The following is a 15,905-nucleotide window of genomic DNA, read 5'->3' as shown; positions in this document are numbered from 1 at the left end:
CTTATTCAAAGTCATTATAAAATTCTGAAAAGAGTTTTTCAACAGCCTGTTCTCTCCGAAGCAGCGGAGAGAAATAGAATGAAATGCAATTATGGAGGCAAGCGATCTACAAGTACTCGAGATAGCCCGATGTGGTCCATCACCAGTCACAGGGTGCCAGTCATGTGCTGCTGGACAGATCATGGTTTTTTCTGTTGTTGCTTTATTTTCATCTTAAAGTTTGTTTCCTTTTAATTTTCAGTTTTACGAGAAACGAAAAGAGAAAACCTGATCCAAGGAAAAAAATGCCCGAAAAGCCCCAAGCCTGTCTCTTTCTAATCGTCATCGCCGCCTTTGCATCCCCGATAACTGGCACACAGTTACCGTATGAGGTCCTGGACTCCATAATAGAACTTACCGACACTGATGATGATTACAGAGATCTCAATCGAGTTAATGTGTCCGATGTCCTTGGCCCCACTCGTCCAATCTATCGTCTGGACCTTGGTACAGATTACGTAGCCTACTACGAAATTGACACTGGAAGTGACTACGTCGTGCTGTCTTCCGGCCACAAAACGGGAGATTTTCGAGAAGTTGAGAGTGGGCCCGACCCAAGACCAACCGATGTGGTTATACAACAGGCTCAAGAGAATGGTCAGCAGTGTGAGAAGTTTTACAGGCTGTCGCCATTAGGACTGATAATGTGTGAAAATGGCAATGGAACAGTAGTGGCAGCGAGTTACAACTGGACGAATAATGATCCCCAGGTAGGATTATTATAAACAATCAAAATTAATTACGTTTATTAATATTTATTCAAAATACTTGGCCGTTTTTGATTGGCTCTAATCCCCCGGCGCTTACCATATTTGAAAGATGCTAAAATTATATTTGTTTTGGAAACGAGTTTGATCGATGGAGACCAGGCATCTTGGGCAATAGTGAACTAAAAAAAATGACGCTCAAACGAAATAGCTAAATTTCTGACTAAAATTGAACGGAAGAAACTCAAGAATACGCAAAACATATTGATAGATGGATGTAATCTGCTTTTGAGGAGAGTATCTGCAAGCAAAAAGCATCTGACTGTATCTTGAAACTGTGCTGAGAAAGACACCAAAGTTTCAAAGAAATCATAGCTTGTTAAGAACTTAGAAAAATTTTGAATAAATGATAAAACAATTATTGAATTCGGCTTTCGTATGATGTGGGGAAGAATTGTGCGGATCTCTGAGTTCACGACTCTGAGGCTGTAACCCACCTCGGCTTATAACATTTTTCAGATCTGCATTTTTTTTTTTCACACAGCCTCAATGAATAATTGTTAAATATCCGCTACAGTCATCTGTTAAACCCTGAAGTACGCTAAAGCATGTCGCACATACCTATACAGCAATAACCTGCATAGAAAAGGGAAGAGTCATTATTAAAGAGGTTGACCAAAATTATTCCCAGGCTGCAGCATGTGAAGTCCTTAATCTAACGTTTACGGTTTGTGTGGAACTAAAAGAAGGAAACCATCTTTGATGGACCAAAATTTTAAAAAATATATTGGGGGCTTACTGAAAGAAAGTGGCCTTGGCGAATTAAAATTGGAGTTTCCATAAATGGGAACACTTACAAGAGAATTCCTATTAGTGGCTTACTAGCTGGCAAATTAAGAATTCCGTATTTCTTAAATTAGATCGAAGATTGGCGGATGTTGGACCACATGGTAAGAGACAGCATGGGTAGTTTCAAGAGCCTATGGCAAGAGAGGGCCTCCCAAAGACGATCCAAGTCAGACTGGGCCACTACTGAAGTTCTTTCCAGACCCAATAATGGAAGAAACGAAAGAAAAGAAGTTGACGAGGAAGTCCTTACCCCTGGCTCCATAATAAAAGTAGCCATTGGCGAGCGTGTTCAATCGATTCCTCACGTGTACGTCACAATTAGCGGTAACATGCGTGTGCCTGCAGGCTCAAGATCAGCGTGGCAGCAGAAACTTTGCAAGGTGCTTGTCGACGTTTGTAGTCCTGATATGAGTACCAAGGTAAACCCATTAGCTATAAAGGAGACACCCAATCATCTCTCGTACCTTCAGCTGGAGGTACATGGCAACCACACCTTCGTGGGAAACGCATTAGAATGGCGTGAAACTGGATTTGCTGTCGAAATCATAGGACCCAAAAAAGAACTTGTCAAAAAGTACTTTGCAATCAACCTGCAGGTGCATGCCAAAAGACTTCGGCGCAGTGTCCGTTCAGGATCGATTCCACGCGAATTGTACGATTTCCCTGATTATAACCAACACTCGTGCTGTGGAGGTTGCAAGAGCGGGTGCAGTCCAGTGGCCTGGGCTCAAGTGTTTGGATACTATGATAGACTTGGATACAGTCTTGACTCGAAGTACAGTGGATATATATACCATGATAGACTTACCAAAGCCCCGTTATGGCTGACAGATGAAGTGGAGGCTTTCGTGGAGGACATACGATCACAGATTCATACCACATGTGACAATGGAGGAGGAGGTACGGAAAGGAGAAAAATGTATTGGATCGCGCCATGGTTTCGCTCCCGGCAAGGATCTAGGTCTCGAGTCATCAGTTATCTTCCGAGTCGAAAAAAGCGATCAGCCGTGGACAATGGTGGAAGAATTGAACGAGGAGGTCATTCCTGGATTGCGGAAAAAGGCGTTTATTGGCTTAAAAAGGACTACCCTGTCATATTTTCCATAGATATGGAAGGAGGTGAGGGACATTCAGTTGTGGCAACGAAATACAAGGAAAAGACAAGAAGGTATCGCCATTGCTATCAAACGATAACTGGATTTTGTTGGAGACGTCGAACCATAGAAATCTGCTCCTGGAGGACAGCATATGATTACGAGTTCTATCTACATTACGGCTGGGGAGGTTCAGGTAACAAATGGCAACAAATAGGTGCTAAGGGTGCCTATGTAGCCTATTTAGCATAACGGATGTGTTCACATCCAGGTGAGTTGTTGGGGGAGGGGATACCACCATAAGTAAGCTGTAAATGCCGCGGCACGGATTACATCAAGTGTTTAATCTTGAACTAGGGTATATAGCATTGAAAAGTAAGTTGTTGTTAACAATTTAGCGTAAATCGACGACCATACCAAGACAAGTTCTGCAATCTGATTGGCTAACGTACTAAGAGAACAATGGCAAATTCTTCTGTAAATTGTATTTGCGATGTTTCTTGAGAGGAAGGGGGTGAACTAATCAATGACAGTATTCCAGAATAAAAACTAAAAATTTTCAATCGCCCCTAGCCTGTGTACAGACGTCCCCTCCTCCCTCCCTGAGGGAGGAGGGACGTCTGTACACAGGCTAAATCGCCCCTTAATACCGAAATCCAACGCAGCTTTTACTTATATCATAATCGGCCGCAGTATCTACTCCCCCAACCCCTGCCCGAGAGTTTTTGCGCATTTCAACTTTTAAGATATAGCCTGCGAGCAAGCTCTCTCATTTGCGCGAGCGAAACGAGCCGCGAGGGGCCGACGGAAAGGTTCGCGTCTCCTCTCGCGTGCCTCTCGCTCGTTTACTTTTCATGATATCCCTCAAATGCTCGCAGGCTATTTAAGATAATACTCAATAGACTTTGTAAACTTTAAAACTAGAGTTAGGATATCTTTCTCAATATAATGCTTCTCTTATCGACTTATCATTCAGCTCCAAAAGAGAATTGGTGCAAGTTATAGCTTAAAGGGACAGATTTGCAAAAAGAGAACGTTCACGGTTTTCAAAACTTCTGCTGAGTCAGGTTAATGATAAGCTTTAAATTGTCTTGAGTAGTATAATCCAACAGAAATTCTTTGAATTCAGCTTTCCAGTTGCATGCCCGACCACTGTGTGTTGGAAGATATCATATCCGAGGTATTTGTTTTAGCTGCTAGACGGCTCCGCTTAGAATTTGATTGACAGACGTTTCCTATTCTAGTACATGTATTTAATGGGGAATTAAGCAATGTTAAGTTCCATGAAACTACTGACGGTCAGGGGGATTGCTAAATCAGTCGTTGGTTTTTTACATCTTGGTCATCAAAATTCAATTAAACATCTAGCGTAAGAAATCTGATTTGAATAACTCAAGGCTAGGCAGTAAGATTAAGGCAAGATAAAGGGTTTATTCCTCAGTAAAGCAGTTTGTAAAAACAGTTAACCGGGAAATGCAAGTCTCACAAAATTTGAGCCGGTAATATTCAACCATCGTCATTGGGCAAAACCCTGACCGCTGTGATGGATGAAAAGCAACACGATAAATAAAGTCCTTATAAAAATTACTTTGCTTAAATTTATAATAGCGTAGTTGCTGAACTGGCTGTTCCTTGCTCTGAGAGAAAATAATTTTAATAAACTCCTGCAGCCTTTTAAAGTTAGTTAGGACGTTATATGATTCTGGACGTTAGATGACTCTACTGTGAGTTTTTAAGTGGGAAGTGATGAGCTGATAAAGTGGTTTAGTTTAAAATTGTTTGATGATAAGAGATTGCTAGAAAAAACTGTAAAGTAAAACTTCTGAAGTGTATTTTGAATAAAATAAAGTAACACGTGAGAGATTGCCTTGCGTCTGTATACGACTCGACCAGGGAGGTACAATCTACAATTGCCTATCTACCCCTTTTCAGGCCTCAGGTATATAAAAGGGTATGGATTTCATTAGTTAAAGTATATGAAAGGATAAAGAAATCAGTCGTTTCGCAGTGGACCAAAAAGGGCTAACAGGCGCATTTTATGGATGTGGAAGCGGACTGTAAGAAAACTCTCTGGCTTAATAATTTACTTATATTAAGAAAATGGAACTACATTTAAAGTAGTTAAAAATGAACAACAAGGGATGCAACCTAGTCCCCAGGGCGCTTCTTCCTAGCTTTGGAGGCTTCCCACCTCTAAAACCAGGGGAAAGCGTCTGGGGACGAGGTTGAAACGAGATGTAGTGTTTTAAGCCGCCAGGTATGTAAAAGGGTCACCATTTCTCAGTAGAAGTTAGACAAAAGGTGTACCTTTTCTGTAAAAAATGGTAAATTAAAGGTAAGGGGTTGGACTACGGAGCGGAGCCTCCTCGGATAAAACGTCAACGAGTACCCAGTTCCCCGGGGGACTCGACCTAAATTCGATCACGGGAACCATCCAACACCCCTATTCTGCCTATTTCTGATTTATCGTAGCGGAGCGTGAGTTCTTTGCGAAAGTAAACTTTAGTACTAGATACTGGCAGCGTATTCGTAAAATATCAGTTTTCGGGTGTTAGTCATTGTACTGGAATTTATAGTACCAGATGAATTTTTTACCGTGTATAAATAATGATTAAATCGAGATTAAGTCAAGATTAAAGGACAAATCAACTTTAAGCAGTTTTCGAATTTCTACCATTTGATCACAGTGAAGGGCTATAGAAGGCTATAGAAGCAAATTCTCTTTGTTTTTCTTGGGTTTTCTCTCATCTTTAGCCGAAAAGTGGCCTCTCAGCATTTTACAGCAAAAAAAGTGGCTGTTATTTTGTTAAAGAAAAAACTTAATCCAGGCACGTAGGGTAAGACCCAACCAATAGCCTGCGGAGCTGACGGTTTCTTGGTGTGTTTTCCTGCCCAAGTGTGTTCGAGAGACACCCGCGCGCGAGTCAAACGGGAAAACGCGCGAGGTCAATGGAGAAAACGCTCGAGGTCAATGGAGCTAGACAAAAAAAAGAAAGAAACCTCAGTATTTTTGTTTTCACCCACTTTCTTTCATGAATAATGATAATAATAAAAAAAATTATCCACTCCCCTTACGGGGCTTTTTAGGGATAATGAACCGATAAAAAAATTCAAATAGAACATATTATTATTTTTAAGAATCCCAACTGGCCTAGTGACGCAAACCAGTCGGCTTTTTACAAGCGTGGCCGAGGATTTGAACTCGGGACTACCGTGAACAAATCCAGCTAGCGGTCAGAGCGGGACCTGAACTCGGGGCTTCCGGATTACAAGTCCAGCGCTCCTAACCACTCGGCCATGCGGCCCCACGGAATGAATAAATAAGTTAATTAATTAATCAATAGTAAAATAGTTAATTAATTGTAAAAATCGATCGGCACGTCACAATCCTCTATGAATCCAAGCAAGCCTGGGGAGAGACATCTTGTTTTAGGCAATTGATGGAGGGCCGAGAACAAGTAGTGAAGTTAAAAGTACTTTATAATCCAAGGTTCAACAAAGTGCAGGCCCGGCGGGCATACTTCAGTGTTTATAGGTTTGCACGCTAGCAAGGTAAGAGTGCAAGCAAATTTTTTATGTTAGGAAAAGCATAGTTATCCATCTTTCTTTTATAGTTCGTCGTTATATTAATAAAAAACTAAACTGAAATTGTGTTTCATAAGAGCTCGAAGTGTTGTATCGTGCAAGCCATTTGAGTACAGCAGCACTCTTGCGTACCAATAGGTGTTTTATTCCCCCGTTAATCTGGGCGCCACAGTTTACGATATTTTTAAACAGACCCTTAGGCGGAAGGCAAAGTCATACCAGTGGTCTTCCAAAATTGCCATTTAATTTGTTTCAATGCTTTACAATAATGAAGCAAATAACTAGCTCCTCCTCAGACACACAATTTAACTGTTACAATCATATTACAGGGTATGTTATGTTATGTATAGTTCCCCAGGGATCGATGGTTATTTGTCCATGCCTCCATATGCTTTGCTCCTATATCTTGAAATGTTTTACTACCCAGTTTTGGGATTATGAGAGGAGACTCTGTGATGTCTTTTCTGTCCAGTGCAGGGAAACGAGCCATAGAGAATTCGTGCCTGATATCATGCACTCTTATTTTAAACACTAAGAATGGAGTCTACTCGAAATATCACTTGAACTTGGTTTTTGATGGAAAAATAGCTCATATATGCATGGATGGAATAAAGTCTATTGTCATTGATTGCTCAGTTTTATCCCAAAAGAAACAACAAAATTTTTGAAGTATTACAAAAAAATCAAAGAGCGGAGGGACTTAGAGCTTGCACAATACAAAGATTGTAGGAATATTGCACACTACAAATGAAAGGTCAGATGAAAGGCCTCGTAGTTTTTGACTTGAGCATGCAAATAGTTGTTAAAACGTTTCATACAGCACGCTTTAACACATCCTGGAAAAGTCCATTTTTCAGTTCTTTTTCATTTATCAAAACACAAACACATTAGTAACAGTTGGATTTGCTTTATCGAATATGCGCCTACTGAATATGTAAGATGTGAAAGGCCAAATTTACAAATATAATAATATACACTTAATGTCAGATCCCGGGGGAAACAGTTAGTTTTGTTTTCCCGAGAGTCCTGATGTTTCCCTTGACTTCGTCTCGGGAAACATCAGGACTCGAGGGAAAAAATAAAACTAACTGGTTTCCCGAGGAACCTGACATTAAGTGTATAATATACAGACCTCATGTATGCCCTTCTATCGTGCTTACGACATTTAACCATTAAATTTCGCAAACTTCATAGCAGAATTTTTTGATTCTTTGAGAAGTTATTACAAATTCTCAACATTATGTTTCATCTTATATCCAGACACCTCGAAATTTGACTGAAAATTTAATATATTCTATTTTTTTCATTTTACAGGGTTCTCGCCAAAAGCGTTGTTCCACTTTTCGCTATATAAAATAATCACAGCCCTTAAAAAGCATTCACTTTTTCAACCATAACATTTTGTTTATATTTTAATTTGTCGGTGCCACAATATTTGAATCAACTGCTGTTTTAGAAGCCGCCTTAAATTCTAAGTACACGGTAATATGCAGTTGTTCCTTCAATGGAGGTCAAATGTTATCTGTGATAATAAAAATAATAATAATAATTTATTACATTTAATAGAGGGCTTTAACTATTAAAATATTCTAAAGCGCTTTACAATATGTACAAGAAAATAAATATGTATATACAATAAATGGAAGGAAATAATAATAGTAATAAGAATATTAAATTACAAATTAAAAGCTTTCTTAAAAAGATAAGTCTTCAACTGTACTTTAAAAGAGTCAATGTTCTTACAGTTTTTAAGGCTAGATGGCAAAGCATTCCATACTGTTGGTCCAGCATGGAAAAAGGCTCGATCGCCAAAAGTCTTCCGTGTCACCTTAGGGGTTACAAGCAATGTTTCGGAATCAGACCGCAGGCTGTATCCAGTTCTAGGCTTTACAACAAGTAGTTCAGATAAATATTGTGGCGCCAGGCCGTTCAACGTTTTAAAAACTAAAAGCGCAATCTTAAATTCTACTCTAAATTTCACTGGCAACCAATGAATTGAAGTTCCCTAAGTACCGGAGTAATATGGGCAAACTTAGGAATTAAGCTTGTAACCCGAGCCGCCGCATTAAGAATTTTTTGAAGTCGGTCATATTGATACTGCGGAAGCTTATACAAAAGAGCGTTGCAATAATCTAAGTGTGATGTAACAAACGCATGAATTAAACACTTTGTTGATTCTGCAGATAGATATTTCCTAATTTGCCTAATATTATAGAGCCCCCTAAATGCCTTACTACACACCTTTCCTATATGAATATTCATAGACATATGGTTATCAAACCATGTGCCAAGATTTCTAACATGCTTAAGGGGTTGAATGTCACAGTCACCAACTTTAATTGAAGCCATGGTAACCTTAGATAACTGCTGCGACGAACCGATCATTAGAAATTATGTCTTTGAATCATTAAACATCAACCAGTGTGAGACTAACCAAGCCCTAACATCAGCTGATACTAGTAAAAACTGGTGACGCCCCCTCCCCCCAAAAACAATGATGAAATTTAATCCATAAAACATTTGTGTAATAAGGTTATGCCTAATGATTCTTGAAACAATTTCTCCAAGTGTCCTAAGTTCTTTTGACCTTTCTCGTAAGGTAAAAAAATAAAAATAAAATAAAAAATTTGACAGAACAGGAACAGGAATTTTGCTCCTCACCTTGAAAAACTAAACGTAGTTGAAAGACTGAAATTTATTTCCGTAGAATCATCAGAGTTAATTTTTTGGTGACAAGACTTAACAAGTTCAAAAATGTTACCCGATAAAATTGGGAAAAGGCTAGATTTGTTGGCTAGAACATACCTTGAGCTACAAATGTTACGATCCACTTTCTGGATGGGGTTAACTATGTTTGAAGGCCGTTAGATAGACTAATACATAGGCCTCTGTGTTACCTCAGATTGTACTAAAATCATGTCTGCCGAAATGGACCAGTCCTGCCTCTTCCAATCAGCTAACGAACGCCCTGAACCAATCAGCGCTGAGATAAAAGGTATAATTCCCACTTGGCTGACGGGAACCTTGGTACGGATAGGACCTGGCAGATTTGAGTGCGGTGAAACGCCGCTCAAACACTGGTTTGATGGCCAAGGACTTCTGCACCGCTTTCACATAGAAGCCGGTCAAGTGACATACAGTAACAAGTTTGTGCGAAGCGACAGTTATGCCGACACCTTAGAACGCGGTAATCTTTCTCATCTAGAGTTCGGCACATTTGTTCCTCCTGATCCATGCAGGAACATCTTTTCCCGTTTCTTCTCGCGCTTTCGTGGAAAAGAACTTCCCTTTGATAACACCACTGTCAACGTCTTTATGATGAAAGACAAGATGTTCGCGACAAGTGAATCCAATTTCTTATATGAGATCGATGCTAGGACTCTAGACACCTTGAGGAGGGTGAACATCACGGATGAATTTCCAGGTAAGTAGCTGTATTAAACTGTGGAGACACGTTCGCCTATCCCTGACTCGTCCCAGTCGTCTCTTTTGTCTCGTCTTGTAATCCTAATTTTCAGCTTGCTGTTACGCATGCTTGGCAAGTATGTAGCACTCAGAATGGAATACAACGCAATCTGATCGCGCGCGTTTGTACCCTATATCACATGAGATGTACGCAAAGCACCAGCGTTGGAGCAAAGGCGTTTTGACCTTCGATTAGAAGCCCGAAACTCGTTGGCATTCCCTAACCGTTGCTACCAATAGTTAAGTATTAGGCAAAGACGTTTATTAGCGGAAAGCGTCAACTGGAAGTGAGGACTTGACGATACCGAATTATTTTTGCCGTGTCTTTACTTTCACGATTTTCCACTGCCCAAAAATGCAATACGTCCACTTCGGTTTTACTTCGGTCGCTCAAAAACGTCTTTGCTTAAGTAACGGGTGAAACGCGTGAAAGATCCTGCGGGGAAGATGGAAAGGACGAGAAAGGAATTTCTTCCTCTTTCCTCCATCATTTGCTTACCCAGCTCCGAGGAACTCTGGATGTTAATTACAAACTTTCGTTCTGGAGCATATCCCACTCTTACTAGCTTTTATTCCGGTTTAATCTTATGTTTTTTTCTTTCAGGTAATGTTAAAATCAACTCTGCAACGGCCCACCCGCACCAAACCCCGGACGGTTCAGTCATCAACGTCACTGTAACATTTGGCCGAATCTCCTCTTACAAAATCATCCAGATACCACCCTCCTCGGGACAAGCGGATGTGAATGCTTTAGAGGGTGGAAGGGTACTTTGCACAATCCCACCTACAAGTGGTATAGGGTACTTTCATAGCTTCTGCCTCACCGATAATTACATCATTGTGACTGAACAACCACTGATGGTTGGAATATGGAAAGCTCTCGCGCACAAGCTTGTTGCCTCTAGTTTTGAACGCTGGCTTCGCTGGGATGCAAAACAGCTCGTAAGATTTCACATTATCGACAGAAAAGATGGTCACCGCGTGGGCATCTTCACAGCAGAGCCATTCTTCGTGTTCCACCACATCAACGCATTTGAAAAAGAGGAGGAGATCTATCTCGATGCCTGCTGTTACCATGACAACTCGATTATAAAACAGTTGTACCTTCATAACCTGCGCTCACCTGCAGAAACAGGTCAGAAGAAGTTCGATGTCCCGGATGCGCGCCGTTATAAGCTTCCTTTGGGAGAACTTCGTGATGGTGATGAAAAAGAGAAACCTTTGCTCAAGGCAGGTGATGGGATGGATTATTCTTTGCTGTGCACAGGAATTGAATTGCCGAGAATAAATTACGAGGAGTTTAATGGTAAACCATACAGGTTTGTGTCGGATTTTAATTAGTACCAGACTCTTGAATCCGATTATGAGGTACTATTTATTGTGATTAGCTATCATTTCGACCGTCACAACCAGTTTAGGGTCTCACCCACAGGCCACCCTGCATAGCATGCAGTTCTTCTGTATCAGTTGAATTGTTTCACCCTGGTTCGAGTCCTTATAACAAGAGTAAAGCCGTACTTGCTTAATTTAACCACCACTGAACACGTATAATGATTTTCAGGTTTGTGTATGGCGTTGGATCATCTGACGTTGGGATCTTTGCCAAGCTCATCAAACTTAATGTGGATACTGGGGAGTTTGTCACCTGGGAGGAGCCGGAAGGGTTCACGTCAGAACCTGTATTTGTCAGGACGCCTGATGGGAAGGCAGAGGATGATGGTGTCATCTTGTCGTGCGTGATTAATGTCAAAGACCAGACCACCTCTCTGTTGGTACTGGATGCCAAAGAATTCAAGGAGCTGGGTCGAGCTGTTGTCCAAGAAGTTACTCCAGCCACCCTCCATGGAATCTTTCAGTAGCCACATGTTCTCGCATGCGGTTTAAGGCAGATTTTCTGTTACCAATTAGTTACCATTAAATGCCGTATTCAGGAATTCGAAGAGATTGCGAGGCGTGACCATTTTCCTCCCTCTTTAGAACAGAGTATTTTGAGCAATTCAATTGAATCGCTGCTAATATTGCTATCACCGAGAGATCCAATATATGGATCAACGTAGATAAAGTAACAGGAAGGAACGATCATAGTCGTTACCTGAAAGACAGTTGGTTTCTCTGTTGCTGATGCTTAATTATCTGCAGCTCGAACGCAGTAATTGCTCAGTGTCTATAAGGGCGGAGAATAGGTTGCCAGTTTGAATTGATGCGATCAAACTCTCTTTACTCGACCACTGTGATTCTGAAAAAGAAGTCTTGAATAATTTTCAGCCGAAGTCACCCATACTACGAGAAGCAATTCCCTGTGTCAATTTCGTGCTATTTTTAAGAGTTACTTTCCTTTATTTTAATTCTTATTTGGAGCTGAAGTTTGTAACTCCCCGATAGGGTAATTTTAATCTAAAATTAAAACTTTTTTTTTGGTGTTATGACTAACTCCTTGAAAGTTGCCTTACAAAATCCATTTTATATGTAAGCTGCGCGCGAAACACCTTTCAAGATCTATGACTCATCTAAGCGCAGTATTGTTTTCCTTATATATTTAACAATAACTGGCTTAGCAGCACTTGATTGTTTCTCTCAGTCCTTTTAGGTGTCCTTTTGACGGAGTTAGTAACTGTGACGAAGAAACCGTTAGGGACACCATGGGGGAAGGGGTAGGGAACCTAACGTCACGGGCGCGCCTTGTACCACAGAAATCGCCGGTTTAACCTTGGCCCAATTACCAATGTGGTGCCCAATGGGCCATTCACTTTCTCTTAACAATTTATTGACATCAAATGAGTTTAATTTAGTTCCGTCTCGGAGACTTTTTAGACAATTACTGGATATCAGGGACTTAATTCTTTTCAGTACTACTCATTTTGGACAAACAGCGTACAGCAAAGAAGAGAAGCCGGACCTGCTTGGTGTAGATCATTATCAGCAATGTAGAATAAAACTTCAAATTAAATTCAAGGCTGAACGAACAGCTATGGAGGGATTTTATTGCTAAATATTAAATTCGTTGCGTTTTAAAGCAAACGAGAGTGTTACTTGGTGATTACTCAAAGAAGTGTCTTTAAACCCTTGGACGTACAAGGGGAGGGGGGGTGGTGGATGCCACCCCCCCATCAGGTTTTTCTGAGTTTTTTCCTAGAGGATAAAACATCAGCACCTGACGTTTTCAGTAGCTGTTTGTTTATCTCTCGCGCCTATTTTGAGACAAGTTTAGTGATGGTCAGTTGCTATGGTTACGAGATATGACGTCATAAGTAGAAGGTGGTCAAGCCAATTTTGGTTGAAAATACATGTTTTTTCAACTTCTTTCAACAATAAAACTAAATCTTGTGGCTAAAATCCTGCAAAGTGCTTATTAATGTGTTATTTTTCACGTAAAGCCCTAGGCTCCTGTTCTTGGTAAAATCCAAGATGGCATGTACGTCCAAGGGTCACGTCCACTCGTCTCGTTTTTCAGGCACCCTCACAGAACAAGGTGCTAACTAAAGACGTGGTATATAAGAATGATACCTAGAAGTTTGCTGCATTTCGTAAGTTTTTCATACGACAAAGGAACGTTCCTGCGTCAAAATACAACACATTTACAACCAACAACGAGAAGTTCAAAGACTACTGCAAAGCTGGACTTCTCGTTCTCGGTTCTTTATATTTTGGCTGATTAGATCTCTTTTCTAGCGATCCAACGTTTACAACTGGCAGGATCTTCGTCCACGGTTTTTGCAGTTAACACATTTACAGCTATTTCGAGAAAGGTTGTCGGAAAAAGAGCTCGCGACAATCCCGAAAGGTATTGTGGGTGGCTTTCAGTTCACTTTTCTTGTGACGAAACCCGCCACAAAAGTGAGTCCTCTCCAACGATAACACCGAGCATAGACAAACTCAAGAAAACACGTATATAAAAAAATTATACTCGTTTAACTAAACAATCAAAACGGGATAATTATTCTAATTTCTAAAGACTAATGCGATATTACGTTTGATAATTATTCTAAATGGTAAAGACTAATGCGATATTACATTTTTTACACAAAATACACAGCAATTTTTGAACTACTTAGTCTACAACATATTTACAAATTATCTTCTTCGAACACGCAGTAATAGTTGCCTTTTTAGTCCACCTTACGTATAAAACAGAGTTCCTCGTCTTTCCTTTAGTCCAGCCAGCCGCGAATCCTTCCGAATATAACACCACTTTCACTCGATCCCAAAACCTCCAAACTCCAGTAGCCGCCTTTCTCTTATATCTTTCATTCCATGACAGTTCTTCAAAGAAATTTGAAAGAATGGCAGGAGTGGCTATGGACGTATGTTTGCGAGTGCCAAAGGAAACTACAAAAGTAGGGCGAAAGCTAGAGTGTCAAGAACAGTGTATTGATCATATCCCATATTACCTTTCCGGATTGTCGCGTGCGCTTTTTTTTCCGACAACCTTTCTCGAAATAGCTGCATACACTTGGCAACGAGGTGTGAACAGGATAAAATCTTTCATTTGTCGCCGAGCATGTCTAGTTTTTGTTATCATTGGCTGTCATTGTTTCCAGCCCCACCTCGTACCTGTGATCTTAGTTGAACTTACATTCAAACACATTAGACACTATGGCAAATTCATTCAAACACTATGGCAGTAACTTGCCTTTGCTGGACTCGTATTTTATTTTTATCGATTTTTGAGGCTTAAGGGAGGGCTTGAGGAAACTGAAAACACAAGTAATATACAGAGCTAGAAGAGGAGAAGCCAGATTGAAAGTCATTTTAAGGTGAAAGTTCCCAATATTTTGATCTTTTATGTACAATTTTTACGTCTCAAAACTTTGGTTCGCATTTTTGGGTTGCCAATGACATACATTTTTGCTTCTTGTATGGTTATGTTTACTGTGTGCGCGCCTCTGTTGTCCGCAAGAAAAGGATTATACGATCACTGACGAAAAAGTGATTTTATATAAACATCATCAAAGGCCATAGGCGTACGGGCCGGGGGGGGGCGAGGGGGCCTGCAACCCCCCCAAATTTTGGGCAACTCAGATTTTTTGGGCAGCAAGAGAAAATTTGGGCAAAGCTTTTTTTTAAAAGACGTTTCCGTGTTTTTTTATTAGTTTCAAGAGACAAATATTTTCGATTTTAATCTGAAAAAAATCCTGAAGTCAGCGTAATAATCCAGTTACATTCTCTCGAGACACTCACAGTGGTTGCTTAGCACGTAATGAGTTTCTGGTTATAGGGAAGGGTATCATTTGTTGATTTACATATTTATAGTTTTTTATTGTTGAGCACTGTACTGCACTGCACTGATTGGAATGGGCTCTTAGCAGTCGTGAATTGATTAGAATAAGCTTCCGCATATCTTTCTAGAATCATCTCCGCCCGTAGAAGTATGGCAGAGAGCATCAGCAACAGTGGGTGTCGAAATGAAGAAGTGGCTGACTAGTACTCAGCTCGAATTACGAGAAGAATATTAATTTTTTTAAATTATCTGTCAAGCAATAATTTATTAAAGTAGACCGGAATGTTTACAAAACCGCTAACAAGAGCGCCTCGATACATACTGATGAAATGGAATCCTTCTTTCTAGCGATCGGCCGGAGCTATCTCCATGATATTTTATACACGTTTTTAAAAAGATTGAAGCTACTATGAGGTGAAATTACATGTCAAAAGAGATTCGTTTTCTACAGATAAACGGCCAAACATCAAATTTTTTTTAGCATATTGCCAAAATTTCATCCCAAAATATCCCGATAACTCTTTTATAGATTCCGTTTTAACTACACGAACATGGACGCGACTATTGGAGAAAAAAGTTGCCGTGAAGATTTTGTAGGAACAGTTCCCAGTGTCAAGAAATATTGCTGCAAGTAAAATAGACAATGGCATCATTTCGTTGCTATGACAACTCCGATGTCATTAAAACCCTATGATAAATTTTCACCTATATCTAATAAAACTATGGTAGTAATTTTTCCAAATGTTTGTCTATGGCGACGTAGTTATGCTCAAAATTGGGAGGTATTGACCCTGAAAAACCAGGGACGGATCTAGGGGGAGGGTGCAGGGGGTGCGCACCCCCCCTCCCCCCTGAGATGACCTGCGGTTTTCTAATACAACTGGTATTCTGCAAAAAAAAAAAACTAGGTGGTTTATTGGTGCTCAAGTAGAGCAAGAGACGAATGCA

The 15,905-nt window shown here is 40.3% G+C and overlaps 2 protein-coding genes across 2 annotated transcripts; both read left to right on the top strand.

The window, feature by feature from the left end:
- Window positions 1–284: 284 nt before the first annotated feature.
- Window positions 285–3,025, top strand: LOC140943981 (uncharacterized). Its single transcript, XM_073393089.1, has 2 exons — window positions 285–749; window positions 1,667–3,025. The coding sequence occupies exons 1-2, from the start codon at window positions 285–287 to the stop codon at window positions 2,939–2,941; spliced, it is 1,740 nt and encodes a 579-aa protein (XP_073249190.1). The 3' UTR covers window positions 2,942–3,025.
- A 3,980-nt stretch (window positions 3,026–7,005) lies between these two features.
- Window positions 7,006–13,074, top strand: LOC140943736 (carotenoid-cleaving dioxygenase, mitochondrial-like). Its single transcript, XM_073392847.1, has 4 exons — window positions 7,006–7,028; window positions 9,177–9,698; window positions 10,344–11,058; window positions 11,301–13,074. The coding sequence occupies exons 1-4, from the start codon at window positions 7,022–7,024 to the stop codon at window positions 11,596–11,598; spliced, it is 1,542 nt and encodes a 513-aa protein (XP_073248948.1). The 5' UTR covers window positions 7,006–7,021; the 3' UTR covers window positions 11,599–13,074.
- The last annotated feature ends 2,831 nt before the right edge of the window (window positions 13,075–15,905 follow it).

Source organism: Porites lutea, chromosome 7 (genome assembly GCF_958299795.1).
Source record: "Porites lutea chromosome 7, jaPorLute2.1, whole genome shotgun sequence".
NCBI classification, from domain to species: domain Eukaryota; kingdom Metazoa; phylum Cnidaria; class Anthozoa; order Scleractinia; family Poritidae; genus Porites; species Porites lutea.
Note: the sequence above shows the minus strand (reverse complement) of the source record. Positions and strands in the feature narration are given on the sequence as shown.

What these genes read in the sequence shown, in the direction of transcription:
- LOC140943736 (XM_073392847.1), top strand. An exon ending in CATCACGGATGAATTTCCAG is followed by an intron (nt 9,699 to 10,343) that starts GTAAGTAGCTGT and finishes TTTTTCTTTCAG; the next exon opens with GTAATGTTAAAATCAACTCT. An exon ending in TTTAATGGTAAACCATACAG is followed by an intron (nt 11,059 to 11,300) that starts GTTTGTGTCGGA and finishes AATGATTTTCAG; the next exon opens with GTTTGTGTATGGCGTTGGAT.
- LOC140943981 (XM_073393089.1), top strand. Translation starts at nt 285, where the DNA reads ATGCCCGAAAAGCCCCAAGCCTGTCTCTTTCTAATCGTCATCGCCGCC. An exon ending in GGACGAATAATGATCCCCAG is followed by an intron (nt 750 to 1,666) that starts GTAGGATTATTA and finishes TTCTTAAATTAG; the next exon opens with ATCGAAGATTGGCGGATGTT.